Source organism: Pristis pectinata, chromosome 1, assembly GCF_009764475.1.
Source record: "Pristis pectinata isolate sPriPec2 chromosome 1, sPriPec2.1.pri, whole genome shotgun sequence".
NCBI lineage: Eukaryota > Metazoa > Chordata > Chondrichthyes > Rhinopristiformes > Pristidae > Pristis > Pristis pectinata.
Window position 1 is genome coordinate 81,739,660 of NC_067405.1, and position 26,705 is coordinate 81,766,364.

Consider the following 26,705-nt stretch of genomic DNA (forward strand, 5'->3'; position numbering starts at 1 on the left):
AGTGTGGGCATATTAATATGCATGGGCATTTTGAGATCAAAGAGGTGGTGGTGTTGGGATTTAAAGAGCATCAAGGTGGATAGGTCCCCAAGACCTGATGGGATATATCCCAGGTTATTGAAAGAGGCAAGAGAGAGGATTGCTGGAGCCTGATGAAGGTCTTTGTATCCTCATGAGCAACAGGCAAGGTCCCAGAGGACTGGCCAATGTTGTTCCTTTGTTCAAGAAGAGAAATAAGGATAATCAGGAAATTATAGGCCGGTGAGCCTCACTTCAGCGGTAGGGAAGCTATTGGAGAGGATACTTAGGGATAGGATTTACACATATTTGGAAAAAACATGGCCTGATTAGGGACAGTCAGTTTTGTGTGGGCAGGTCATGTCTTACAAACTCGATTGAGTTTTTTTGAGGTGACAAAGGTTATTGATGGGGTTAGACAGTGGATATTTGTCTACAGGAATTTAGTAATGCAATTGATTAGCCTGCACTTGGAGCATCATGTGCAATTCTGGTTGCTGCATTACAGGAAGGATGTGGAGGCTTTAGAGTGCAGAAGAGGTTTACCAGGACGCTGCCTGGATTAGAGGGTATAAACTAAAGGGAGAGGTTGGTCAAACTTGGGTTGTTTTCTCTGAGGGGAGACCTGATAGAAGTTTATAAAATTATGAGAGGCATAGAGTCAGAATCTTTATCCCCCAGAGCAAAAATGTCAAGTACTAGAGGATGTGCATTCAAGGTGAGGGGGGGGGGGGGGGGGGGGGAGAGGGGAAAGTTTAAAGGAGATGTGTGAAGCAAGTTTTTTTTCTTACAGAGAGTGGTGGGTGCCTGAAACAGGCTGCCAAGGGCATTGGTGGAAGCAGTATACGAATGTGGCATTTAGACAGACACAGGGAAGGGAGGCATATAGACCATTTGCAGGCAGAGAGGTTTAGTTTATTGACATCATGCACCGAAGGCCTGCTGTACTGTTCTATGTTCTTGAATACGAGGTGCCTAGGTCAGAGATGTCTCAGACCCGCTGCACGACATTCTAAAAGGGGAGTGTAAACAAGCTGGAGATCGTGGTCCTAATGACAAAGGTAAAAGAGGGGGCAAGGCCCTGTAACACTAATTTAAAGTTAGGTCACAGGTTGAAATCATGGGAGCATAGGGGACCAACGGCATGACCTCATGGAGGTGTACAAAATCATGAAGGCACAGATAAAGTAAATGCACACAGTCTTTTTCCCCAGGGAAAGGGAACCAAAAACTAGAGGGCACAAGTTTAACTCAAGAGGGGAAGAGTCAAAAGGGACGCGAGGGGCAAGTTTTTCCTCACAGAGGGTGGTGCGTACATGAAAGTGGAAGCTGCCAGAGGAAGTGGTTGAGGCAGGTACAATAACATTCAAAAGACATTTACACAGGTACATGGATAGAAAAGGTTTAGCGGATATGGGCCAAACACAGGAAAATGAGACTAGCTTAGATAGGCATCTGGTTGGCATGGACAGGTTGGGCTGAAGGGCCTGTTTCCAAGAGGTATCACTCCATGAATCTTATGTTCAGAGACAGAGTGTGATAGTGGAGGGTTGTTTTTATAGTTGGAAGCCTGTAACCAGTGGTGTACCACAGGGATTGGTGCCAGGACCATTGCTAACTATCATATACTTTAACAGGTTGGTTGTGAATATTGGAGGTATGATTAATACATTTGCAGTTTTGCAAAATTGGTGTTTTGGATAAGGATAATGAGATGTATTTTGGGAAGTCAGATATGGATAGAACATGTACAGTGAATATATATCAAAAAGAGGGTGTATGGTTAAGGTGAGATTAAGAAGTTTTAAAAGAATTTTAAGGGTAAGTTCTTCTTACACAGAGTAGTTGATATCTGGAACGCGCCTGCCAGAGACAGTAATGGAATCAGATACAACTAAGAAGTTTAAGAGGCTTTTACACAGACACAAAGGGTAGAAGGAAATGGTCCTAATGTAGGCAAATAGGATTAGTGTAGACGGGCAAAAAAGTCTGCATGGATGTGGTGGGCCGAAAAGCCCGTTTCTGTTTGTATAACTCCGAGACTCAAGTGGTAGCATACCTTCCCACTGTTTTTATTCCCCAGCTAACTGAAGTCCAGCATCCCATATGCCTTCATTATCACCTTGCCTGGGATGAAGCATTTCAATTCGAGGAGAGACTAAAGAAGCTGAGTACAAAATTTCTGATGTTTATAAAATGATGAGGGAAGGCAGATTTACACAAAAAGTATAAAAACTGGAGGGCACAGGTTTCAGGTGAGGAGTCAGAGGTCTAGAGGGAATCTGAGGAAGAACTTTTTTTGCTCAGAGGGTGATTTAAGTCTGCCTGAGAAGGTGCTGAGGAAAGGCTTAAAATCCAAGGCAGAGAAGGCTACAGATCAAGTGCTGTTAAATAGAATTGATATAGATAGATACTTGATGGTTGAAATGGACAGGGTGGGCCAAAGGGCGGAGTTCTGTGCTGTCTGATGGGAACCAGAGGGGTAGGTCAGAGGACGAAGTGGATGGGGAAAAGTCAGATCTAACATGTAGAGAGGCTTTGAGGAAGGAGAAGCAGAGTATAAGGTATAAAAGTAGAAAGGTGGATAGGCTAAAGTGCATTTATTTAAATGCAAGAAGTATCAGGGATAAGGGTGATAAGCTGAGAGCTTTGATGAGTACATGGGACTATGATATTGTGGCTCTTGCAGAGATTTGGCTGTCACCAGGGCAGGAATGGATATTGAATATTCCTGGATTTCAATGTTTTAAAAGGGATGGGGGGGGGGAGCAGAGAAGAGGAGGAGGGGTGGTGTTACTGGTCAGGAATACTATTACAGCTGCAGAAAGGGTGGATAATGTAGAAGGATCCTCTCCAGAGTCAGTATGGGTGGAAGTTAGGAACAAGAAAGCAGTTACTCTACTGGGAGTATTCTATAGGCCCCCAGGTAGCAGCAGGGATACTGTGGAGCAGATTGGGAGGAAGATTTTGGAAAGGTGCAAGAATAACAGGGTTGTTATCATGGGAGACTTCAATTTCCCAAATATTGATTGGCATCTGCTTAGTACCAAAGGTTTAGATGGGGAAGAGTTTGTTAAGTGTGTCCAGGACGGATTCCTGTCACAGTATGTTGACAGGCCGACGAGAGGGAATGCCATATAGATCTAGTATTAGGTAATGAACCGGGTCAGGTGACAGATCTCTCAGTGGGTGAGCATTTGAGGGACAGTGACCACCGCTCCCTAACCTTTAGCACTGTCATGGAAAAGGAAAGGAGCAGAGAGGATGGGAAGATATTTAATTGGGGAAGGACAAATTATGAAGCTATAAGGCTAGAACTTGCGAGAGTAAATTGAGATGACATTTTTTGAAGGGAAATGTACTATGGGGATGTGGTCGTTGTTCAGGGATCTCTTGCAGGATGTTAGGGATAAATTTGTCTCAGTGAGGCAGAGAAAGATGGCAGGGTGAAGGAACCATGGGTGGCAAGAAGAGGTGGAACAACTAGTTAGGAGGAAGAAGGCAGCATACATAAGGTGTAGGCAGCAAGGATCAGATAGGGCAGAAAGGAAGGAACTTAAGAAAGGGCTGAGGAGAGCAAGGGAACATGAAAAAGGCCTTGGTGAGTAGGGTTAAGGAGAATCCCAAGGCTTTTTTCACTTATGTGAAGAGCAGAAGGATGACGAGAGTAAATGTAGGACCGATTAGAGACAAAGGTGGGAAGATAGAACCATAGAAACATACAGCACCCAACAGGCCCTTCGGCCCACCATGTTGTGCCGTCCATCAAACCACCCTCACACTATCTAAACCTTTTCCTCCCGCATATCCCTCTATCTCACATTCCTCCATATGCCTATCCAACAAACTCTTGAACCTGTCCAAGGTATCTGCCTCCACACCACACCCCAGGCAGTGCATTCCATGCACCAACCACTCTCTGGGTGAAAACCTCCCCTTGACATCTCCCCTGAACCTCCCACCCATAACCTAAAAGCCATGCCCTCTCGTCTTGAGCATTGATGCCCTGGGAAGGAGGCGCTGACTGTCTACTCTATCTATTCCTCTCAATATTTTATATACCTCTATCATGTCTCCTCTCATCCTCCTCCTTTCCAGTGAATAAAGCCCTAGCACCCCAAGCCTCTCCTCATATTCCATACGCTCTAATCCAGGCAGCATCCTGGTAAATCTCCTCTGCACCCTCTCCAATGCCTCCACATCCTTCCTATAATGCAGCAACCAGAACTGAACACAGTACTGTAAGTGTGGCCTAACTAGAGTTTTGTAAAGCTGCATCATCACTTTGCGGCTCTTAAACTCAATCCCACGACTTATGAAAGCTAACATCCCATAGGCCTTCTTAACTGCTCTATCCACCTGTGAGGCAACTTTCAGTGAACTGTGAATATGAACCCCAGATCCCTCTGCTCCTCTACACTGCCAAGTACCTTGCCGTTTACCCTGTACTCTGCCCTGAAGTTTGTCCTTCCAAAGTGTACCACCTCACACTTCTCCGGATTGAACTCCATCTGCCACTTGTCAGCCCAGCTCTGCATCCTATCAATATCCCTCTGTAAGCTCCAACAGCCCTCCACACTATCCACAACACCGCCGATCTTAGTGTCTTCCGCAAACTTACTAACCCAGCCTTCCACCCCCTCATCTAAGTCATCTATAAATATCACAAAAAGTAGAAGTCCTGGAAACTGTGGAAGTGGGCGAGGTTCTCAATGAATACTTCTCTCCAGTATTCACCAAAGAGAGGGGCCTTGATGATGCTGAGGACAGGTTAATGTTCTTGAGCATGTTGATATCAAGAGAGAGGATGTGTTGGAGCTGTTAGAAAATATTAGGACAGATAAATCCCTGGGGCCTGACGGAATATTCCCCAGGCTGCTCCGCAAGGCGGGGGAGGAGACTGCTGAACCATTGGCTAGGATCTTTGAGTCCTCGTTGTCCAAGGGAATGGTACCGAAGAGTGGCAAATGTTGTCCCCTTACTCAAAAAAGGTAGTAGGGATAATTCAGGGAACTACAGACCAGTGAGCCTTATATCTGTGGTGAGCAAGCTCTTGGAAAGGATTCTTAGAGATAGGATCTAGGAGCATTTAGAGAATCATGGACTGATTAGGGACAACCAGCATGGCTTTGTGAAGGGAAGATCATGTCTCACAAGCCTGATAGGATTCTTTGAGGAGATGACCAGGCAGATTGACGAGGCTAGTGCAGTAGATATAGTCTACATGGATTTTAGTAAGGCGTTTGACAAGGTTCCACATGGTAGGCTTCTTCAGGTCAGAGGGCATGGGATCCAGGGAGACTTGGCCGTGTGGATTCAGAATTGGCTTGCCTGTAGAAAGCAGAGAGTTGTGGTGGAGGGAGTGCATTCAGATTGGAGGGCAGTGACTAGCGGTGTCCCACAAGGATCGGTTCTGGGACCTCTACTTTTTGTGATATTTATTAATGACTTGGATGAGGGAGTGGAAGGGTGGGTTGCAGATGACACAAAGGTCAGTGGTGTGGTGGATAGTGTGGAGGACTGTCGAAGATTGCAGAGGGATATTGATAGGATGCAGAGCTGGGCTGAAAAGTGGTTGGGCTGAAAAAATCGGGAGAAGTACGAGGTGGTGCACTTTGGAAGGACAAACTCCAAGGCGGAGTACAAAGTTAATGGCAGGATTCTGGGTAGTGTGGAGGATGAGAGGGATCTGGGGTTCATATCCACAGATCACTGAAAGTTGCCTCACTGAAAGTAGTTAAGAAAGCTTACGAGATGTTAGCTTTCATAAATTGTGGGACTGAGTTTAAGAGCTGCGAGGTAATGATGCAGCTCTACAAAACTCTGGTTAGACCACACTTGGAGTACTGTGTCCAGTTCTGGTCGCCTCATTATAGGAAGGATGTGGAAGCGTTGGAAAGAGTACAGAGGAGATTTACCAGGATGCTGCCTGGTTTGGAGAGTATGGATTATGAGGAGAGACTAAGGGAGCTAGGGCTTTACTCTTTGGAGAGGAGGAGGATGAAGGGAGACACGATAGAGGTCAGCCAGCACCTCTTCCCCAGGGCTCCAATGCTCAATACAAGAGGGCATAGCTTTAAAGTAATGGTTGGGAAGTTGAAGGGAGATATCAGAGGGAGGTTTTTTACCCAGAGAGTGGTTGGTGCATGCAAATGCACTGCCTGGGGTAGTGGTGGAGGCAGGTACGTTGTTCAAGTTCAAGAGATTGTTAGATAAGCACATGGAGGAATTTAAAATGGGGGATATGTGGGAGGAAGGGGTTAGATAGTCTTAGGTGTGGTTTAAAGGTCGGCACAACACGGTGGGCCGAAGGGCCTGTATTGTGCTGTATTGTTCTATGGTCTGGCTCCTACGACAACAACTTGTAATTTCCCAACAACTGATCCATCTGCGAGGCTCCAAACTAAGAACAGGCTAGAAATCTTCTCTGACCAACCACTTGTACTGCCTCTGAATCAGAGATCAATTGCAATTATTCTACAAATTTAGGTGATATGAAAATAAGGAACATGAGGGAAAATGGGAGATGGGGGGGATGAGGAGGGGGAGATGAGGGGGGGAGATGAGGAGTGGAGATGAGGAGGGGAGATGAGGGGGATGAGGGGGGGATGAGGGGGGGATGGGAGGGGGATGAGGGGGGGATGGGAGGGGGATGGGAGGGGGATGAGGGGGGGATGAGGGGGGGGATGAGGTGAGGGGGGGATGAGGGGAGGGGGGGATGAGGGGGGGGATGAGGGGAGGGGGGGGATGAGGGGGGATGAGGGGAGGGGGGGATGAGGGGGGGGGAGGGGGGAGGAGGGGGGGGAGGGGGGAGGAGGGGGGGGAGGGGGGAGGGGGGAGGGGGAGGAGGGGGGAGGGGGAGGAGGGGGGAGGAGGGGGGAGGGGGGAGGGGGGGGAGGGGGGAGGGGGGGGGAGGGGGGAGGGGGGGAGGGGGGAGGGGGGGAGGGGGGAGGAGGGAGGAGGGGGGAGGAGGGGGGAAGGAGGGGGGGAGGAGGGGGGAGGAGGGGGGAGGAGGGGGAGGGGAGGGGGGAGGAGGAGGGGGAGGAGGAGGAGGGGGAGGGGGGAGGAGGAGGGGGAGGGGGGAGGAGGAGGAGGAGGGGGAGACGGAGGGAGGTAGGGGGAGACGGAGGGAGGTAGGGGAGATGGGGGGATGGGGAGGGAAATGGAAAGAAGGGAGTGGATGGGGGGGAAGGCAGTTGGCGGGGGCATAGGGGGTCTGACCGCCCACAACCACTCACCATGAATCGGCCTTCCCGCCGGCCAGGGCCCCACTCTCACCCAACCCGCGCCATCATGTTGCTGCCGCGCATGGGATCATGGGAGAAGCCAGGGGCGCGACGTAACGGCGCATGCGCCGTTGGTTGGGAAAACTGGCGCGTGCGCAGTGTCCTCCCGCGGAACTGACGTCACGTGGTGGTGACGTGCATGCGTGAGGAGGTTCAGCCGATCGGTGAGTGTGGGGCGGGTGTGGTCGGTGGGGGCTGGAGAGGGGTGAAGGCTGAGGTGTGAGGTGTGTTGGAGACCCGGCGGGAGAGACGGGACCGAGCGAGGGCAGTAGAAATATTACTGAGGAAAGAGGGGAGAGGAGGGTGCGTGCGAGTGGGTAGAGGTAGGGGAGTTGAGCTGGAAGTGGCGAGAAGGACGGGGAGGTTGTACTGGAGGGAGTCGGAGGGAGATGAGGCGAGGGAGGTGGCACTGGAGGAGGAGGAAGTTGGGGGGAAGGGGTGACTGGAGCAACCTCTAGGATGTTCGGAATTATCTCCAGGGGTTTATAGGAATAACCTGGTGAATACACAGAGCCCTGGAGCTCTCATGTCAGGGGTCTGTATATACAAAGGTTATTCTAAAGATTAGAAATGAAACTGGTTTGAAAGAGTCTTTCGACTGCATTAGAGAGATCCTGGGTTGTAGCTGTAAAGGGAGTGGATATCGGGTATTTTTTTAAAACCTGTTTTGGTGTACTTTATATAACATCTACCGAGGTAAATTTCCTCATTGGCAAACCTGGAAATGGGCATAGTTTTTTCTTCACAAAGTCTTTCCTTGCTGAAGTAAAATCAAACATGTAAAATATTGATTGCTTGGTAGCAGTGTGACAGTTCATAGCTCCTTCCCTGATACTGTCTCTGTTGAACTTTGTTTTTGCTGGAGAGCTCATTGATTTCACACCTGAACAGCTGCAGATTAGCCTATGAATGGGGATGATTTCTCCACTCCCACCCAGGGAGGCATTATGGAGCCTACCTGTGATGTGCAGTCTCACCCCACTCCAGGGATGGCTTGGAAGTGCACGAAGTGAAAAGCAGCAGCTAATATGTATGTTGCAAGCTGCCACAATAATGTGATATTGTTGAAGGGTAAACACAAGCCTTGATAGCCGTGATAATTCTACTTTTCCTGCAGTTGAACTCTGCAATGTTTCACATCACCTTAAGTTGTATAGGGACATGTGGCCCTTTTATGTGAAACGTGGCACTTTTAACTGGCAGCCTCAATTATTCCTAGATTGGGACTTGAACCTGCAATCTGTTGCTACCAAGTGGACCCACAGAATGTGTGAATTTGAAATGGTAACACACTACAGAAAAATACAGAGCCACAGGGAAAGATGTTAATTTTTAATGTGTTAATTTTGTGTCATTCTAGTAAAGAGTCAGGGCAGACTTGGTTAAAATGGTTTGTGGTTTTTAACCTTTTTGATACAGCTCTCCATGTAAATGTGAAGATTCCCAGTGTTCACTTGAATATAGGATATGGGTTTGCTTGTGTACGTGTCTGTAATAGGATTCCAAGCTGGAATGTGTGTGTTGCTTCATGGTCATTGCACTGTACTCTAGCTGATCTTCAGTTGAAGGAAGAGGGTATATCGGACAGCATCACTATTCTAGTCCCACAGGAGCACTTGGAACAGGTAAATTTTCATAGAAGAGGACACACCTATGACATTGCTCACTCTGTAACTGCAAGGGTCAGGCTGGATTTTGTCCCTACCTTTTTTAATGTGCATGAATATGGAACCACTGTGCCAAAGCTGGCACAATAGACTTCTTGCATGCCCCCTGTATTAAGCAACTTCTGCAATCCAAATGAATTTGTGCTGTGGGAGTTTAGGCTCTCTCATTGTTTCCATTTTTGTACATTCTGCAGGTTTTGAAACTTGTTCACTGATTCTCTTCATTGAATGTTTTTCTCTTTATTGACGTAAAATTATTTTCTCAATCTCGTGTGGCATGGTTTTGTCTGTACTTTTTGTCTGCTTTTCTTTGTCCCATCCTTTGTCAGTTCTTTTCCTCCAGAGTGTTTGAAAGGACCCTATAGAGAACACTTGCTCTGTAGCTTGATAGGATATTACCCAAAGATGGAGCTACCAGCCAAGCATCAATGGTTGGGAAATGAATCCTTCTATAATGAAGGATATAATGACAGAGCACTGAGAAAACAAAAATAGGATTAATCAGTTAATGTGGATTTCTAAAAGGAAAATCATGCGTGACTAATTTTCTGGAGTTCTTTGAGGATAAGACTAGATGGGGAGGAAAGTGTGTCCAATGTACTCTGAATTTCAGAAGGCTTTCAGTAAGGTTGGTCAATGGGGCCAGAGTCTGTGGAATTGCAGTGAATATTCTGACAGAGATTCAGATTGCTTTGTGGGACAGAAAGCAGAGTGAGAATAACCAAATACTTTCTTTGTGAAGCTCAGTTACTGAGTTTGCTTGAAACAGAAATTGGCAACTTTCTGGATGTTAGAGGAATCAAAGGCAAACTGAGATGGTGCTGGAAAGTGGTGTTGAGGTTGAAGATCAGCTGGTGGGCTTCTCCAGGAATCAGTGCTTCAATCCCACCTTTACACCATTTATTTCAATGACTTGGCCAAGGGGACCAAACCAAATTGTCATCTTTCCAAGTTTGTCAATAACTCTGAAATGAGGTGTCATGGGCTCAGAATAAAGGGAGGCCATTTTGGACCAATAAGAAATTTCTTCACACAGTGTAGTGAATCTTTGGAATTCTCTCTTGCTGAGGGCTTTGGAGGCTCAGTTGTTGAATTCCTTCAAAACAAATTGAATGATTTCCATATGTATCCCTTGATTTCCTTAACATGCATAAATGCTGGAAAGTGGTGTTGAGGTCAAAGGTTGGAACAGGGAATCTACACCAAAGAATTTGGTTGAGAGCTTTAAGCTCCTTGGTGTAATTATCACTAATAGCTTGTCCTGATCCAGCCACTGTGGCCAAGAAAGCACACCAGCCCCTCTACTTCCTCAGAAGGCTAAGGAAACTTGGCATGCCTCTGGTGGCCCTTGCCACTTTTTTGCAGATGCACCACAGAGAGCATCCTATCTGGATGCATCATAGCTTGGTATGGTAAATGCTCTGCCCAAGAAATTGCAGAGTTGTGAACACAGCCCAGTCTATCATGAAAACCAGCATCCCCTCCATTAACTTTGTCTACACTTCCTGCTGCATTGGGAAAGCAGCCAACATAATTCAAGACCCTTCCCACCCCAGTCATTCTGTCTTCTTCCCCCATTCCAGCAGGCAGAAGGTACAAAAGCTTGAAAGCACACACCACCAGGCTCAAGGATGGCTTCTATCCTGCTGTTATAAGACTCTTGAATGGATCTCTTGTAAATAAAGATGAACTCTTCATTTCTGTCTACCTCATCATGGCCCTTGCACCTTATTGTCTGCTTGCACTTTCTCTGTAACACTATATTGGTATTGGTTTGTTATTGTCACTTGTACTGAGGTAGAGTGAAAAGCTTGTCTTACAAACTGAACGTACAGGTCAATTCATTACACAGTGCAGTTACGTTGAGTTAGTACAGAATGCATTGATGTAGTACGGGTAAAAACAATAACAGTACAGAGTAAAGTGTCACAGCCACAGAGAGTGCAGTGCAAGGTCACAACAAGGTAGATCGTGAGGTCATAGTCCATCTCATTGTATAAGGGAACCGTTCAATTTATCACAGTGGGGTAGAAACTGTCCTTAAGTCTGGTGGTATGTGCCCTCAGGCTCCTGTATCTCCTACCCGATGGAAGAGGAGAGAAGAGAGAATGTCCTGAGTTGTTGGCGTCTTTGATTATGCTGGCTGCTTCACCAAGACAACAAGGGGTAAAGACAGATTCCAAGGAAGGGAGGCTGGTGCCCGTGATTCACTGGGCTGTGTCCACAACTCTCTGCAGTTTCTTGCAGTCCTGGGCAGAGCAGTTGCCGTACCAAGCTGTGATACATCCAGATAGGATGCTTTCTATGGTGCATCGATAAAAGTTGGTGAGAGTCTGTGTTTGGAATGATCTGTGTGGATGGCATGTGAAACAAAGTTTTTCATTGGACCTTGGTACATGTGATGATAATAAACCAATTACCAAAGTCAGCCATGATTCGGTGGATGGTATGGATCGAAACACTGGATGGCCCACTCATAAATCGTGTTCTTTAGAGCTGGAGTTTTACTTCTTACCTGCTCTGTGGATATTTGAGCAGTGGGGGCGGAGCTTGCTCTATATTTAAACACAGCTGCAACTGCCTGGGTTGCTGGGTTGACTGATTGCTGTGAGGTGCCTGCTTTAGTTTTAGATTGATGCTCTGGGCTTCTCTCAGCAAGTTACCTGAAGTTGAAACTGGCTGAGATGAGCAGTACAGCATAAGTAGTGTGTGTCTGCAGCAGTTGTGAAATGGCTCTGAAGACTTTATTGCGTACAATGCAGTATATAATTCTAAATTTAAGTTACTAATGGATGAGTGTTTCTGGATTGATTGTACTGCCCCATGCAGCTGAGCTCTTCCTGTTTACAATTTTGTATGAGGACTTGGGTTAGGCAACATGAGAAATATGTTGTACGATCAGTTTGTAAGACAAGCTTTTCACTGTACCTCAGTACAAGTGACAATAACAAAATACCATCGCTCTTGTCTGCAGCTACACTGAGTCATAAATATACAAATCAGTAACACAGGTCAACCTAGCGAGTTCTTTAAAAAATGCAAACTTAGCAGTTGGGTTCATTTCTGAAGGAAAAGAGTTTGAAAGGTGTTAAATTCAAAATAAACTTCAGATGCTGGCAATCTGAAATAAAGGAAGCAAACACTGAGAATACTCAGCAGGTCAGGCAGCATCAATGGGTCCAAGACTGTTCATCAGAACTAAAAATGGGAGGAAAACAAGTTAGTGTAGTTAGCAGAGAAGGTGGAGAGGGGGGTATCTCTGGGGTGAGACCAGATGCACTAATGTGACAGTAATGATCAGTCTAAGTTGCTTTATTTGTGTAATGTGTTACTGAGGTTGTGGGCCATGCCCAGTGGACCAGACTATACAAAAAAAAGAAGAAAGGCAAAACTGAACCAAATGATGAGAAGCAGAAAAGGCCAGCTCTGATAAAGAGAGACCAAGTTACCTGAAGTTGGAAAATTCTGTACTCCTGAGAGATCTGCAGGCTGCAATGTACCCACGTTGAAGATGAAGTGTTGTTCCTCAAACTTGCCTTGGGTCTTGTGTAGGAGATTACCCAGTCTGTATTTTGGTTTCTCCAGTAGAGAGGCCGCATTGTGAGCACTGAATGCAGTATGCTGGCGTGGAAGTGCGGGGAGCTGCAGGAGGACATGGAGGAGCGTCTCCATCTACCATTCTCCCTGGTCCATTCCCTTCCCATTTATGTCTGTAACATTTTGGATGCCCCTCCACCACCTTGACAGTTTGTAATTCCCTGGTGCTAACTGGTTGATCTTCACCATGGATGTATTATCTCTCTACACAACATCCCATTCCACACACCAGGACAGTCTGAGGGGGCCCCCCCCCACTTCTTCCTAGAGCAGAGACCCTGTCAGGTGCCCTTCACCAATACACATTCACCTGGCAGAAACTCATACTCACCATGAACAACTCCAGCTCCATTCTCATTCTCCAGATCGAAGGTACAACAGTGGACACTCCCATGGGCCCATGCCACACCTGTCTTTTTGTGGAATATGAGGAACAGTCTTTGTTTCATACTGACCCAGGCCCAATCCACCACCACTCTTTCTAGTACATCGACTGCATGTTGCTGCTTCCTGCACTCATACAGAACTGCCGTGATGTTGTTCTTAATCAGAAATGCAAATTCCCCTCCTCTCTTTCCTCCACCTCTATCCCACCTATAGCATCTGTATCCTGGAACATTTAGCTGTCAGTCTTGTCCCTCATTTCATTACTTCTGATGCCAATTTCCACCCTACCCTCATCTTAACATAGTCTGTCTCTGACTCTTCCCTTCCTGGATCTCCCCATCTCCAACTTGGGGATGGGTTAGCCACAAACATCCATGGGTAGCAGATTTGCTAGTACTACCAGGGAGAGTTTAAACTAGATTGGGATCCAAAGCAGAAGTGAGGCAGATGGGAGGCTAGAAGTTGAGGTAGAATTCAATGACGGTAAGACAAGACAGGTAGCGGTATGGCAGGAAGTGACGAGCTGGATAAAATTGCATTTATTTCAAAGCAGGAGGTTTGACAGGTCAGGTGGATGAACTCAGGGCATGTATAGCTACAAGGGACTGGGATATTATAGCCATTGCTGAAACGTGGCTAAGGGAGGGACAGACCTGGCAGCTAAATGTTCCAGGATACAGGTGCTATAGGTGGGATAGAGGTGGAAAGAGGATGGGAATTTGCATTTCTGATTAAGGAGAACATCATGGCAGTAGTTTGAGATGAAATTACTGAAGTATCATCCAGTGAGGCTTTATGGGTGCAGCTGAGAAATAAGGGGATGATCATCTTGTTGGGGTTGTACTATAGGCCCCCAAATTGTCAACAGGAATTAGAGGAACAAATATACAGGGAGATTGCAGAAAGTTGCAAGAATATTGTCATAGAGGATTTTAACTTTTCTAATATAGACTGTGACTGCCATCATGCTAAGGGCTTAGATGGGGTGGAATTTGTTAAATGTTCTCAGGAAAGTTTCATCAGGCAGTATATTGAAGGCCCTACTAGAGGGAGTGCAAAGCTTGACCTACTCTTGGGACATGGGGCAGGACAAGTTACTGAGGTGTCAGTGGGGGAGCACTTTGGGACCAGTGACCATAGTTCTATTAGTTTTAAATTAGTTATGGAAAGGGACCGATCTGATCCACAGGTTCAAGTTCAAAATTGGGGCAAGGCAAATTTTGACAGGAACTTGCAAAAGTTGATTGGAGTAGGTTGATTGCAGACAAAAGGGCGTCTGGCAAGTGAGGCTTTTAAATGTGAATTGAATTGGTTTATTATTGTCACGTACTGTGATACAGTGAACAACTGTTTTACATGCAGATCATTTTATTACAACAATGCATTGAAGTAGTTTAAGGGAAAACAATAACAATATAGAATAAAGCGTTACAGTTAAAGTGAAAGTGCAGTGCAGGCAGACAATAAGATGCAAGGTAGATTGTGAGGTCCAGAGTCCACCTTATCATACTAGGGGACAGTTCAATAGTCTTAGAACAGTGGGATGAAAGTTGTCCTTCAGCTTAATGGTGTGTGTTTCAGGTTTTTGTATCTTCTGCCTGATGGGAACGGAGAAAAGAAAGAATGTCCGGGGTGGGTGGGTCTTTGATTATGTTGGCTGCTTTACTGAGATATTGAGAGTTCAATTTCTGCATGTTCCTGCTAGAGTGAAGGGCAAGGCTGGCAGGAGTAGGGAACCCTGGATGATGAGGGATGTTGAGGTTCTAGCCAGGAAAAAGGAGTAAGTGTGGGTCAGGTACAGGCAGCTGGGATCAAGTGAGTCCTTGGAGGAGTATTGGGGATGCAGGAGTACATTCAAGAAGAAAATCAGAAGGGCAAAAAGGGGCCATGAGATAGCTTTAGCAGAGAAGAGATTAAGGAGAATCCAAAGAGATTTTATAAGTATATTAAGAGCAAACGAGTAGCTAGAGAGAGAACAGGGCCCCTCAGAGACCAAAGTAGCCATCTTTGTGTGGAGCTGCAGGAGATGTGTAAGGTCCTCAATATTTCTTGATCACCTGGGTAAGTAGGCTGAGGAATGGCAAATTGGGGTAGGACTTTCACAGTGAACAGTAGGGCCCTGGGTGGTGGTGTAGAACAGAGGGACCTAGGAGTACAAGTGGCGTTGAAAGTGGCGTCACAGGTAGACGGTGATGAAGAAGGCTTTTGGTACCCTGGCTTTCATTAGTCAGAAATTGGGCTGTTATGTTGCAGCTGCACAAGATTGTGAGGCCGCATTTGGAATATTGTGTTCAGTTTTGGTCACCCTGCTATCAGAAAGATGCCATTAAGCTGGAAAGAGAGCAGAGGAGATTTACGAGTATGTTGAGATAAGGAGAGAGGTTGAGCAGGTTGAGACTTTTTTCAGTGGAGCATAGGAGAATGAAGGGTGATCTTATGGAGGTGTATAAAATCATGAGAGGCATATATAGGGTGAATGCGCACAGTCTCTTTCCCAGGGTTTGGGAATCAAGAACTAGAGGGCATAGGTTTAATGTGAGAGGGGAGAGATTTTAATAGGAACCTGAGGGGCAACTTTTTCACCCAGAGAGTGGTTGGTATGTGGAATGAGCAGCCAGTGGAAGTGGTTGAGGCAGGTGCATTAACGACATTTAAAAGGTATATGCGCAGGTACATAGATAGGAAAGGTTTAGAAGGTTTATAGGCCAAATGGGACTAGCTTAGATGAGAATCTTGGTCGGCATGGATGAATTGGGCTGAAGGGCCTGTTTCCATGCTGTATGACTTTGACTGTAAGCCATGTTTTCCCCACACTTTTGCTCTCACCTCCTTTCCTGCTGCACAGAGCAAGAGCAGAGGTGTCCCTCCTCCTTGCCTTCTACCCAATCAGCCTCCATATTCAACGGATGATTTAGAATTTCTGCCAGCTCCAACAAGATTCCACTTCCAAACACATCTTGCCTTCTCCTCCACTTCAAGCATTTCAAAGGGATTCCTCCCTTTGCAACTCCCTGGTCTGCTCTTCTGCTCCTGACTATTTTCCCTTACAACCACTGGCAAATCAAGCCTTGTCCTCTCACCTCTTCCCTTCCCACCACCCAGGGACCCAAACAATCTTTCCAGGTGATTCACTTATACTTCCAGTCTAGTGTACTGCATTCAGTATTCATTATGTGGTCTCCTCTACACTGGAGAAACCAAACACAGACTGGGTGATCATTTTTTTGGAACTCCTGCATTCAAATCACTGGGACAGTTCTGAGCTTCCTTTTACCTGTCACTTTAATTTCCCATCCAACATCCACTCTGACCTATCAGTCTGTGACCTCCTGTACTGTTGCACTGAGGCCCAATGCAAGTTTGTGGATCTTTCATATGGGTATGTTGCAGCCTTCATGTCTCTATCAAATTTTCCAACTTAAGGTATCTCGCACTGTCTGTACCAGAACTGGCTGTTTCTGTCTGTTGTCATGTTGGCTCGGTTTTTGTTTCATTTTCTTTCTATCTCTGTAGTCCAGCCTGCCTCATTGCACAGACAAAGCAGCTTAAGCTAACCTCAACTACTGACTGCAGTTCACCTTGTTTTCACATTAGGTCACCTTGTTTCATCCTATCAGAGAAGTTCTTTGTTCCACCTTCTCTCGTACCTAAACTAACTTGTTTTCTCTCTTTCGCGGTTCTGACAATGGACCTCAGATCTAAAACAATGGTCTTTCCACAGATGTTGCCTGACCTGCATTTTCTGTTATTTGTATCAAGCCAGAGCCCCAGTCTACAGAAGGGAAAAGCCTGCATGGTGATAAAAACATCTCTTTAAAACTAAAATGATCCCACAGTGGAGATGAGGGGAAAACGTTTCCACTGCAGGGAGTCGAAAATGAGAGTGCATGATGATAAGGCAGTCGATAACAAAGCAATAAAAAGGCTGATATGATTAAGCTAGAGAGGGTGCAGAAAAGAATCAAGGATGTTGACGGAACTGGAGGCTGTGAGTTATAAGGAGAGACTGGATAGGCTGGGACTGTTTTCCCTGGAGTGTAGGAGGCTGGGAGATGACCTTGTAGAGGTTTATAAAATGATGAGGGGCAGAGCTAAGGTGGATGGTCGCAGTCCTTTTCTCAGGGTAGGGGGGGTCTAAAACTAGAGGGCACAGGTTTAAGGTGAGAGGAGAAATATTTACATTCTCATTCTTCCTACCAAAACGCTTCACATTTCTAAGCATTAAAGTTCATCTGGTACATATCTGCCTATTCCACTGTATCTTGTTGAAGTCCATTATCCTCAAGGTGAGTGGAGAAGGTTTAAAGGGGACCTGAGGGGCAAATTTTTCTACACAGAGGGTGGTGGCTATATGGAACAAGCTGCCAGAGGAAGTGGTAGAGGTGGTATATTGACAACATTTAAGACATTTGGACAAGCACAGATTGGGAAGGTTTAGAGGGATATAGGCCAAATGCAGGCAAATGAGAGTAGCCCAGGAAGGCACTTTCTTTGGTATGGATGAGTTGGGCCAAAGGGAGGCCTCTGGCTGAGTGAGACGTGGGGGGGGGAAGGGGGGAGGGTTGGTGTGGTGGGTGGGTGTGGTGTGGTGCACAGTCTCCTGCTCAAACTGGGACTTGGGAAGGCAGAGGAGGAAGTTAATGCAGAGGAAATATTAAGAAATAAACTCTGCATTAATACCAGAAACTGGAATATTGGTGAAAGTACACAGAAAATACTGAACAGGAGGAATGATGGAAAGAAACCACACATCTGTATTCTGTCCAGTAAGGACAGAAACTGTTAGCATTTCAGGTCAAAAAAGGTAATAGTGTTGCAGAAAACAAAAAGCTGGAGGAACTCTGGGCCAGACAGCATCTTTGGAGGGAAATGGACATTCAATGTTTCGGATTGAGACCCTTCATCTGGACTGGGGAAGGCAGGGTCTCAAACCAAAACGTCAACTGTCCATTTCCCTGCACAAATGCTGCCTGACCCACTAAGTTCCTCCAGAACTTCCTTTGTTGCTTGAGATTCCAGCATCAACAATCTCTTGTGTCTCCAAAGTAAAAGTGTTACCTTGCCAATTTTGGTCTGCACACTATCACAAGCATTCCCTCTGTCTGCTCCCACTCCCCTCTCTGCAACATAAAACGTGCTTGCTTGCTTTCTTTCTTCCACTGGTTGTGATATAGGGTCCCTGCCCCAAAATGTTGACTGGTTTTTCTCTCTATGGGCACTGCCCGACCTGAGTACTTCCAGCATACTCTTCTGTGTTGGATTTCAGCATCTGCAGTTTTTTTTTACTCAAGAAATGATAACCCAATGCATGTCTCAATGATGACACAGGTAGTGTATTCCCACTTTGATCTACGTATCATTACACATATCAGACAATTTGAGTATAACAGCTGAAATTATCACTTGTCTTTAATCATCTAAGAAATGTCCTGCTGGTTTGGTCAGCTGATGGAGTGTCAGAACCCTACAATGGGTTATGCACCAACGAACAACATGCTTTTATAATCTACTCAACGCAGATCAGGTCTATAGTAACCATGGTGTATGCAGTACTGCACTGTGGCCTCCTGTGCATGCCAATGAGGTCAGAGCAGTATGGGATTTACTAATGAGGCAGACTGCTAAACTCTGGGGATTTGCCAAGGTCTGTGAGTGTTCGTCAGTCAGAACACTGGCTGTGACAGCAGAGGGCAAAAGGTGGCAAGCAACAAGTGAGCCTGTCCATTGAGGGAGAGAGGAATGGAAGGACATATAGAATGAAATGAATAACTGTGTGTGGAGACTGTTCAGGAACAATAGTACAGACTCCATGTAATTCTACCTAACCATCTAGCCATGTGTAGTCAGGCACATACCGTGCAGCCAGGCACAGACATACCAATTTGCCAGTCCTGCTGCCACACCCATGCCCAGAGCAAAATAACTTCCATCTGCTGCACAGTTAAAAGTGAGTTGTCACTCAATTTCAACATGTCCTACTCACTTCCAGCCTATTTCTTGGGGTGTCCATTGATGCAGCAGGTTGGAATTCAAACTTTTAAGTTTCTCAGGCTCCCATAAACTACATAATAGTCTTTCAGTGAAGTAAGACTGCTTACTGTGTAGCAAGTGCTGGCTATCTCTGTGGTGTATGTAATGTATGAAATCTAATAGTGCACTGCAACCGTTTCGTAGACATCCCCAGTTTCTACTGCTGTCAGATGGTGAGTTTTGGATATAATTACAAATAGACAAGGGGCTTGCAGCTGATCCCAGTCATTCAAAGCAGAGAGGATACCAACAGAATGAAGTAACATGGGTTCACTAACTTTCTTGGATCTGGTGAATGGTCTTGAACCTGAAATGTTGACTGTTTCTCTTTCCACAGGTGCTGTCTGACCTGCCAAGTTTCATCATTTTCTGGTTTTTTTTCAGATTTCTAACATCTGCAGTGTGCTTGATTTTCATTCACTAACCCGTGGCTTTGATGGCACAAATTAGGCAAATCTGATTAAGTTTAAATGGAGCTCTCATTTAAAGGAGGGAAAAGAAGGAAGTCTTGCTGTGTTCTCTGATCGCCAAATGTCCCGTGGTGTTTGACAACTGATCAAGTACTTTAAGTGTAGTCACTGTTGCAAACATTGACCAGTTCACATGCAGCAAGATCCCACCAACAGTGGTCAGTTGACCTCTGATTTTAGTGAAAGATAAATGTTAACCTGGATACCAGGAACAACTTGTTTTTCATAGTTATGCCATCTTTTATACCACCTGAGGGACAGACTGTTTCATATCTCATCAGAAAGTCGGTGCCTTTAATTCTTGTTCATCTCTGCCTTTCCAAGTCGTGATTCAGAGATGGTCAGCATGGCTGTTAAGGGGAGGTCCTTTGCGACCAATTTGTTTGAATTTTTCAGAGATAACAAAGTGTATTGATGAGGGCAGTGTGGTTAATGTAGACTAGGTGGGATTCAGACTTTGGCAAGGTCCCACATGGGAGACTGGCCTAAAAGGTTAAAGCCCCTGGAATCCAGGGTACATTGACAAACTGGATCCAGAGGAGGCAGAGGGTGATGGTGGAGGGTTGTTTTGTGATTGAAAGCCACATCAGTGCTGGGATCCTTGCGTGAAAATGTTTGGTGTTATTGATAGGAGGATAGTCACAGGCTACATAATGATATTGATCAGTAGGTAAGATGGGCAGAGCAATGGCAAATGCAGTTTAATCCTGTTAAGTGCAGGGTGATGCATTTTGGGAGGACCATGAATAGTAGGGGACAGGTAGACGTTGGTGTACAAGTTCAAGGAATCCCTAAAAGTGGCAGCACAGGTGGATGTGATGGCACAACTTCTCCCAGACATTAGAGACCTGTTTGTGTCTGATCTTGTTTCACCCTCTATCTTTGACAGGTTTGGACCATATCAGCATGGCAGAAATGTCTGCTCAAGATTTACAACTCCGTGCTAACCAGGTGACAGATGAGGTGAGTTCTAACTGTGGGATTTCAGTTGGAAGTTGACTGTTGAATAATTGTGAAGGAACAAAACGTATTTATCTTTTGCCTGAAGCATTCCCACTTTTTGAGCCCCTAGGGCAGGGAAAGATTGTGGAACCCTCCTCATTGGAAGTCTTCATCCCAGAATACCACAGCAAACTGAATGACAGCTGGTTATTTACTCTCCATCACAACAGACCTTGCCCCAAACACATACTTTTCACCAGGATTCACTGGATAAAGAGTGGATGCTCTGGCTTGTCCTTACCAGCAGTAAAGCTCATTTCATTTTATTGATTTATTTTCAGGATTTGGGTATATCTGGCAATAAATTCTGGCCTTGCCCATTTCTAGCTCCCTTGAAAAGGTGGTGGTGAGCCATCTTCATGAACTGCTGCAGTCCTTCTGATGAAGGTGCCCCCACAGTGGAGTTCCAGAGTGGACCCATAATGAAGAAGGACCAGGACAATGTCATAGTTGGAGGGGAATCCCAAGTGAAAATCTGCTTGCAGTATTGTCAGCCTGGGCGAATAACTGCAGTGCATTCTGTCGGTGATGCACGCTGCAGCCACTATATGCCAGTGGTGGAGGAAGCGAACAGGTTTAGGGTGATGCATGCATTTAAGTGGCTGCTTTTCCTGGATGTTGGTGAGCTTCTTGAGGGTTGTTGGAACTTCACTCATCCAGGCAAATGGGAGAGTGTTCCATTGTTCTCCTGACTTGCACCTTGTAAGTGGTGAAAGGTTTTAAGGTGTCGTAGGGTGAGTTACTCACTGCAAGATACCCAGCCTCACCTGTGGTGACTTCCCTTAGATGTAGATGGTGGGAGGACTTGGCCAATGATAAGGATAGGGCGGTTGGACACTCTTGTGATGGTCACTGTCTGGCACTTCTGTGGTGCAAATGTTCCTTCCTCTTTTCAGCCCATGCCTGAATGTTGTCTAGGTCTCACTGTATGCAGGCCTTACTGTATGGGCTGCTCTATTTGCTGTGGAGTTGTGAATGGAATTTGAAGAGTCTGATGGCCAAACATTCAGTGCTGAGTCAGCAGCAGATATTGTTTCTTTTGGGGGGGAGGGGGAGTGTTGCTTTGTGCAGGGTGAGCCATGTTCATGACTACTTCTGCTTCTGTTCACAGTCCCTGGAGAGCACCCGGAGGATGCTACAGTTGGCAGAGGAGGTACAGTAAATACATCTTCCTGTAGTGGGCACTGATGATTGCAGGCAAACTGGGTCTACCATCAGACTTTCCTACAGTACTGAAACAGACACTTGATTCAAGTTCACTTGGACAGGCAGCTCTGCATTGAAGGCAGGATTACTGCAGTTTCTTCCAGTGACCGTAAGAGTACCAGAGGGTGGGTTGTGAAATTACTGACTGATGAGACGAAATGTAATGATGGCAGCTTAATGGAGATACCTAGATAGGTCGCCAGGGCCAAAGATATCTCATCTTACGTGAGATATCCAGGACACAATCTGTCCAACAGACCTGCAGTGGTATTCCTCTTACAAGCTGTTCTGTCCCTTCCATGAGTGGCTCTGAACTCCCCCATTATTGGGAGGTATTCTCTATCACATATGAATTAAGAGCAGGAGGCCGGCACAGTAGCATAGCGGTTAGAGCGAAGCTATTACAGCGCCAGCGATCGGGGTTCAATTCCCGTCGCTGTCTGTAAGGAGTTTGTACGTTCTCCCGTGTCTGCGTGGATTTCCTCCGGGTGCTCCGGTTTCCTCCCACATTACAAAGACGTACAAGTAGGTTAATTTGGGGTTTAAAGATGCGCGGCACGGACTCATTGGGCCGGAAGGGCCTGTTACCACGCTGTAAATAAAATTTTAAAAAATTAAGAATGGCCCCTCGGGCCTATTCTACTATTTAGTAGGATTGTGATTTAATTCCTGTCAACCCCTTATCATGTGTCCAGCTAAAGATGTTCAGACCCTGCTTCCACTGACCTTTGAGGCAGACTGTTTCAAAGACTTATAACCCTCTGAGTGGAAACATTTTGCTTCTTTCTTGTCTTAAGTGGGCAACCCTTTATACAACTGCAGTAAGAGCCCTATAGAAATAAAGCTCTGGTATGTGTACAGGCTTTACCTATGGAAGAGTATATTTGCAATAGAGTGAGTGCAGTAAAGGTTCACTAGATTGATGGCTGGGATGGGGGGGTTTGTCCTTTAAGGAGATTAAGCAGACTGGGCCTGCACTCTCTGAAGGGAATAGAGGCAGGAGTAGGCCATTGGACCCTGTGCCTACTGTGCCACTAAATAAACAGCTGATCTGCCTCTGGGTCACTGACCTCCATTATCCCCTTGATTCCCCTAATACCCAAAAATCTTCAATGTACTCAGACTGAATCCAAACAGCCCAAGAATTCCAAGGAATTTGCTGCTTTCTATGTGAAGAAATTTCTTCTCCATCTTGAATAGCAGAGACTGACTACTGATTCTGGAGGACCCACCCCCAATCTAATTAAGTATCATCCCTGTATCAGCTTCAGGCCCAGTCAGAATTCAGTACGTCATCACTTTGCATTAATCTCTAGATAGACTCTAGCTGCCTAATTTTCCTTCATCGGAAAATGCCTCATCCCAAGAATCAACTAAGTGATCCTTTGCAATCCATCTATCTATATTGTTCCTTTGGTTGTAGACAATGAGTTGTGGACACTGAGTGTTCCACATGTTGTCCCAGCGCACTGTGTATAATCAGAGTACAACATCTATTGCACGCAAATTCTTTGATAAATGCCAATAAACTGCCTTCCTAAATTCTTGCTGTACATGCATCACTTTCCATGACTCTTGTTTAAAGGCACCTCTGAAGACCTCTTAATCTCTTAACAGAAAATACTTTCCAAATTTTTCCTACCAAAGTGGACAATTTTATATTCCATCTGCCATGTCCTTGTCCATTCTCTAACTAAATAAATTTCCCCTCTCCAGAACCTTCCCACTGCTTAGTTCAAAGCTTTTACTGCTCTAGTTATTCAATTCACTAGAAAACTGGTCTGGAATTGTTCAAGTGAAGCCTGTACTGGTGGAACAGCTCCCTCTCTCCACAGTACTGCTGCCAGTGCGCCGTGAATTGAACCTTCATGATGACATCAGCAGGCAACACCCCCCTCAGGACTCATGCTTGAAGCTGCGGAGAAGGACATCTATCCCCTAACTCTGTTGTTCTCTGTCACTGCTCCATCCTTGTTCATTCTCAGAATCAGGTTTATTATCACGGACACGTCATGAAATTTGTTGTTTTGCAGCAGCAGTACAGTGCAAGATATAAAGACAAAAGATCACTATAAGTTACAAAAATAGTGCAAAAGAGGAATAATGAGGTCATGTTCATGGGTCCATGGACCGTTCAGAAATCTGATGGCAGAGGGGAAGGAGCTGTTTCTGAAACATTGATTGTGGGTCTTCAGGCTCCTGTACCTCCTCCCTGATGGTAGTAATGTGAAGAGGGCATGTCCCAGGTGGTGTGAGTCCTTAATGATGGACGCTGCCGTTTTGAGGCACTGCCTCCTGAAGATGTCCTTGATGAAAGTGGGGGGTGGGGGATGGAATGGGGTGTGTGTGTGCCCATGATGGAGCTGGCTGAGTCTACAACCCTCTGCAGCCTCTTTCGATCCTGCACATTGGAGCCTCCATACCAGCCAGTGATACAACCAGTCAGAATGCTCTCCACCATACATCTGTAGAAATGTGTAAGGGTCTTTGGTGATGTACAAAATCTCCTCAAACTCCTAATGAAATAGAGCCACTGGCATGCCTTCTTCATGATTACATCAATGTTTTGGGCCCAAGGTAGATCCTCCGAGATGTTGACACCCAGGAACTTGAAGCTGCTCACCCTTTCCACCACGTGCAACAACCTATAGAACACGGTGTCAAATCTTCAACTCTGGGTTCCTTGAGCTGTAGGCACTTACAGCAGATGTGGTCTTCATAGATCCCAATAGATGTCAGCACACTCACACTACGACTCCTACCTTGCCACGGCTAAATTAAATAAAATCATTATTTAATTATTTAGATGTAAATCTGCATTGTTGCCTCCTCCACAATCCATTCAAACAACCCAATAATAAGATAATCTAATTATAACAATGCACTCCAATAAATATCTCCTCTTTCCGATGATTCTGCTGATTAACTTTGATCTGTAGTTATCAATCCTCCTGGCCGAGAAATTTCTCCTTTATCAGAATCGTAGGAATCCAAAACCACAGGTCATTAATATTGGGTATTTTAGTGATTATCCAGTGAGAAATCCCTGAAGAACAGACGAGATGGAATGTGAACGTGGGTGTTTGAAGCACATGTATGGGTGCATTAAACGGGATGCTAGATATATATTTGACAAAGGAAAGGACAAAAATGTTGATAGGATGGGCAAAGGCTTCCTTCCATAAACACTGACATTTAATTTGGGTTAATTGGCCTCTTCCTGTGCAGTTGATAATTAAATATCTCATCATTCAATGGCATGAACTAAGTGTGTTAAATAAAACCCCAGTGTATCAAACAGTAATCTTGCATGTGTTCCCAAGTACAAGCAACACCTGCATTAAGCCTGTATGTCTTGATCACTTCCCAAAAGTAAACTCACAGGATAAAGCTCTTTGTGAAACAACATAACAATTTCACACTTAACATATAAATAGAACATAGAGTGTGCTCAAATTCATACAAACCCACAGAGAAGAATTGGTAAATTAAATTGATTTATTATTGTCATATGTACGGAGGTACAGCGAAAAACTTTGTTTTGAATGCCATCCATACAGATCATGCCATCACATCAGTAGATTGAGGTAGTACAAGGGAAAACAATAACAGAATGCAGAATAAAGTGGTACGGTTACAGAGAAAGTGCAGTGCAGGCAAACAATGAGGTGCAAGGCCATGACGAGGTAGATTGTGAGGTCAAGAGTCCAGTTTATCTTCCTAGGGGACCATTCAATAATCATAACAGCGTGACAGAAACTGTCCTTGAGCTTGGTGGCACATGCTTTCAGACTTTTTTTTTATCTTCTGCATGATGGGATGGGGAGGAATTGTGCAACTTAAATCATTGGAATAGGTCTGTTTTCACTGTGCAAATCAGCATTTGCTGAGCTGACTGATTATCAACTTGGAAAGAGTTCCTTACTACTCCAGTCTCACTATAGACTGCTTTCTCTCCCGCATAAAAAAAACTAGTCAAACTCTGGCCTTCTGATGTGCATAGTCCATAATGCTTGAGAGGGTGGAAGTACAGTGGGCCAGAGCTGATCGTGATTGTTCTTGTCGAATAGACAAGAGTCTTAAACCTGCTCTTGCCATGTACTTGTGCCACTAGATTTTTTTCAATGCTACTTGTTATTTTTTCAAGAAGTTTTACCATTATAAATGCAAGTGTCCACAGTTAAATATTAAATGCTTTCTTTAAACTTCCTTCTCAGTTCTGTCTGTTTACCAAATTCCAAAAATTCTCTCAATATTTTATGGTGAAATCAGGTTGCAATCTGGAATGCACTGCCTAGGTGGGTGGTGGAAGCAGAGGCTCTCATAACATTTAAGTATCTAAACAAGCACTTGAATCACCAAGGGACAGAAGGCTACAAACCAAGTGCTGGTGAATGGGGTTAGTGTAGATGACCCCAGTTGACATGTAGTGTAGTTGACGTGGTGGGAAGAAGGGCCTGTTTCTGTGCTGTGTGGCATTGACTCTGCATTTGACAAGGTCAGGCATCTCTGAAAGAGCTATCTGACTCCCTGTAGACCTGTAAATATTTTCTTGCTAAGTATTTATCCAAAAATGAATTCCTACCATCCCTCTACTGCTGACTGTAGTGCAAAGTCTGTGTTCTTGTGTTACTGGCCCTCTTTAAACTGGGAAGTTTATATTTATCACAATTTCACTTAATTCTATTAAATATCCCTTTACCCTCAGCTCTAAGAGCAAGAACCCTAGCATCTCTCATCTCTCCACGTAACTGAACCCCCTCATTCCCAGTGTTTTTGGAATAAACCTAAAGTTAATGAGGTTCCTCATCTATTCTACCAATCACATCCTCAGAATAACACCACAGATTAGTTATCAGATTTTCCCTTTTGTATACCCATGCTGACTGCTTAGTCCTATTCTGCTCAAGGTGTTCTGTAATTACACACCTATTTACACATTCCAGCATTGTCACTACCACTGATGTTAGGTTAACAGGTTAGCACTTCCTGGTTTTCTCTCTTGCTTCTTTCCTGTATAGTGGGCTCACATTTCCTGCCCT

The 26,705-nt window shown here is 45.3% G+C and overlaps 2 protein-coding genes across 4 annotated transcripts in view; one reads left to right on the plus strand and one right to left on the minus strand.

Moving 5' to 3' along the window:
* The window catches only part of LOC127570745 (zinc finger protein 106-like), an 80,647-nt gene extending 73,280 nt beyond the window's left edge, over positions 1-7,367 (minus strand). The window contains 1 exon segment of the mRNA XM_052016547.1: positions 7,257-7,367. The gene's annotated coding sequence lies outside the window, so the exon portion shown is untranslated.
* A 45-nt stretch (positions 7,368-7,412) lies between these two features.
* Positions 7,413-26,705, plus strand: part of LOC127578905 (synaptosomal-associated protein 23-like) — a 33,289-nt gene continuing 13,996 nt past the window's right edge. The window contains exons 1-3 of one of the 3 annotated variants that reach the window (XM_052031461.1): positions 7,413-7,468; positions 20,345-20,418; positions 21,569-21,610. In XM_052031461.1, coding sequence (XP_051887421.1) covers positions 7,444-7,468; positions 20,345-20,418; positions 21,569-21,610 — 141 coding nt within the window. In that variant the 5' untranslated portion in view covers positions 7,413-7,443. Of the gene's footprint in view, positions 7,469-7,509; positions 7,529-8,907; positions 8,930-20,344; positions 20,419-21,568; positions 21,611-26,705 lie in introns of those variants that run through there. The other 2 variants (XM_052031475.1, XM_052031469.1) reach the window with 2 other exon arrangements.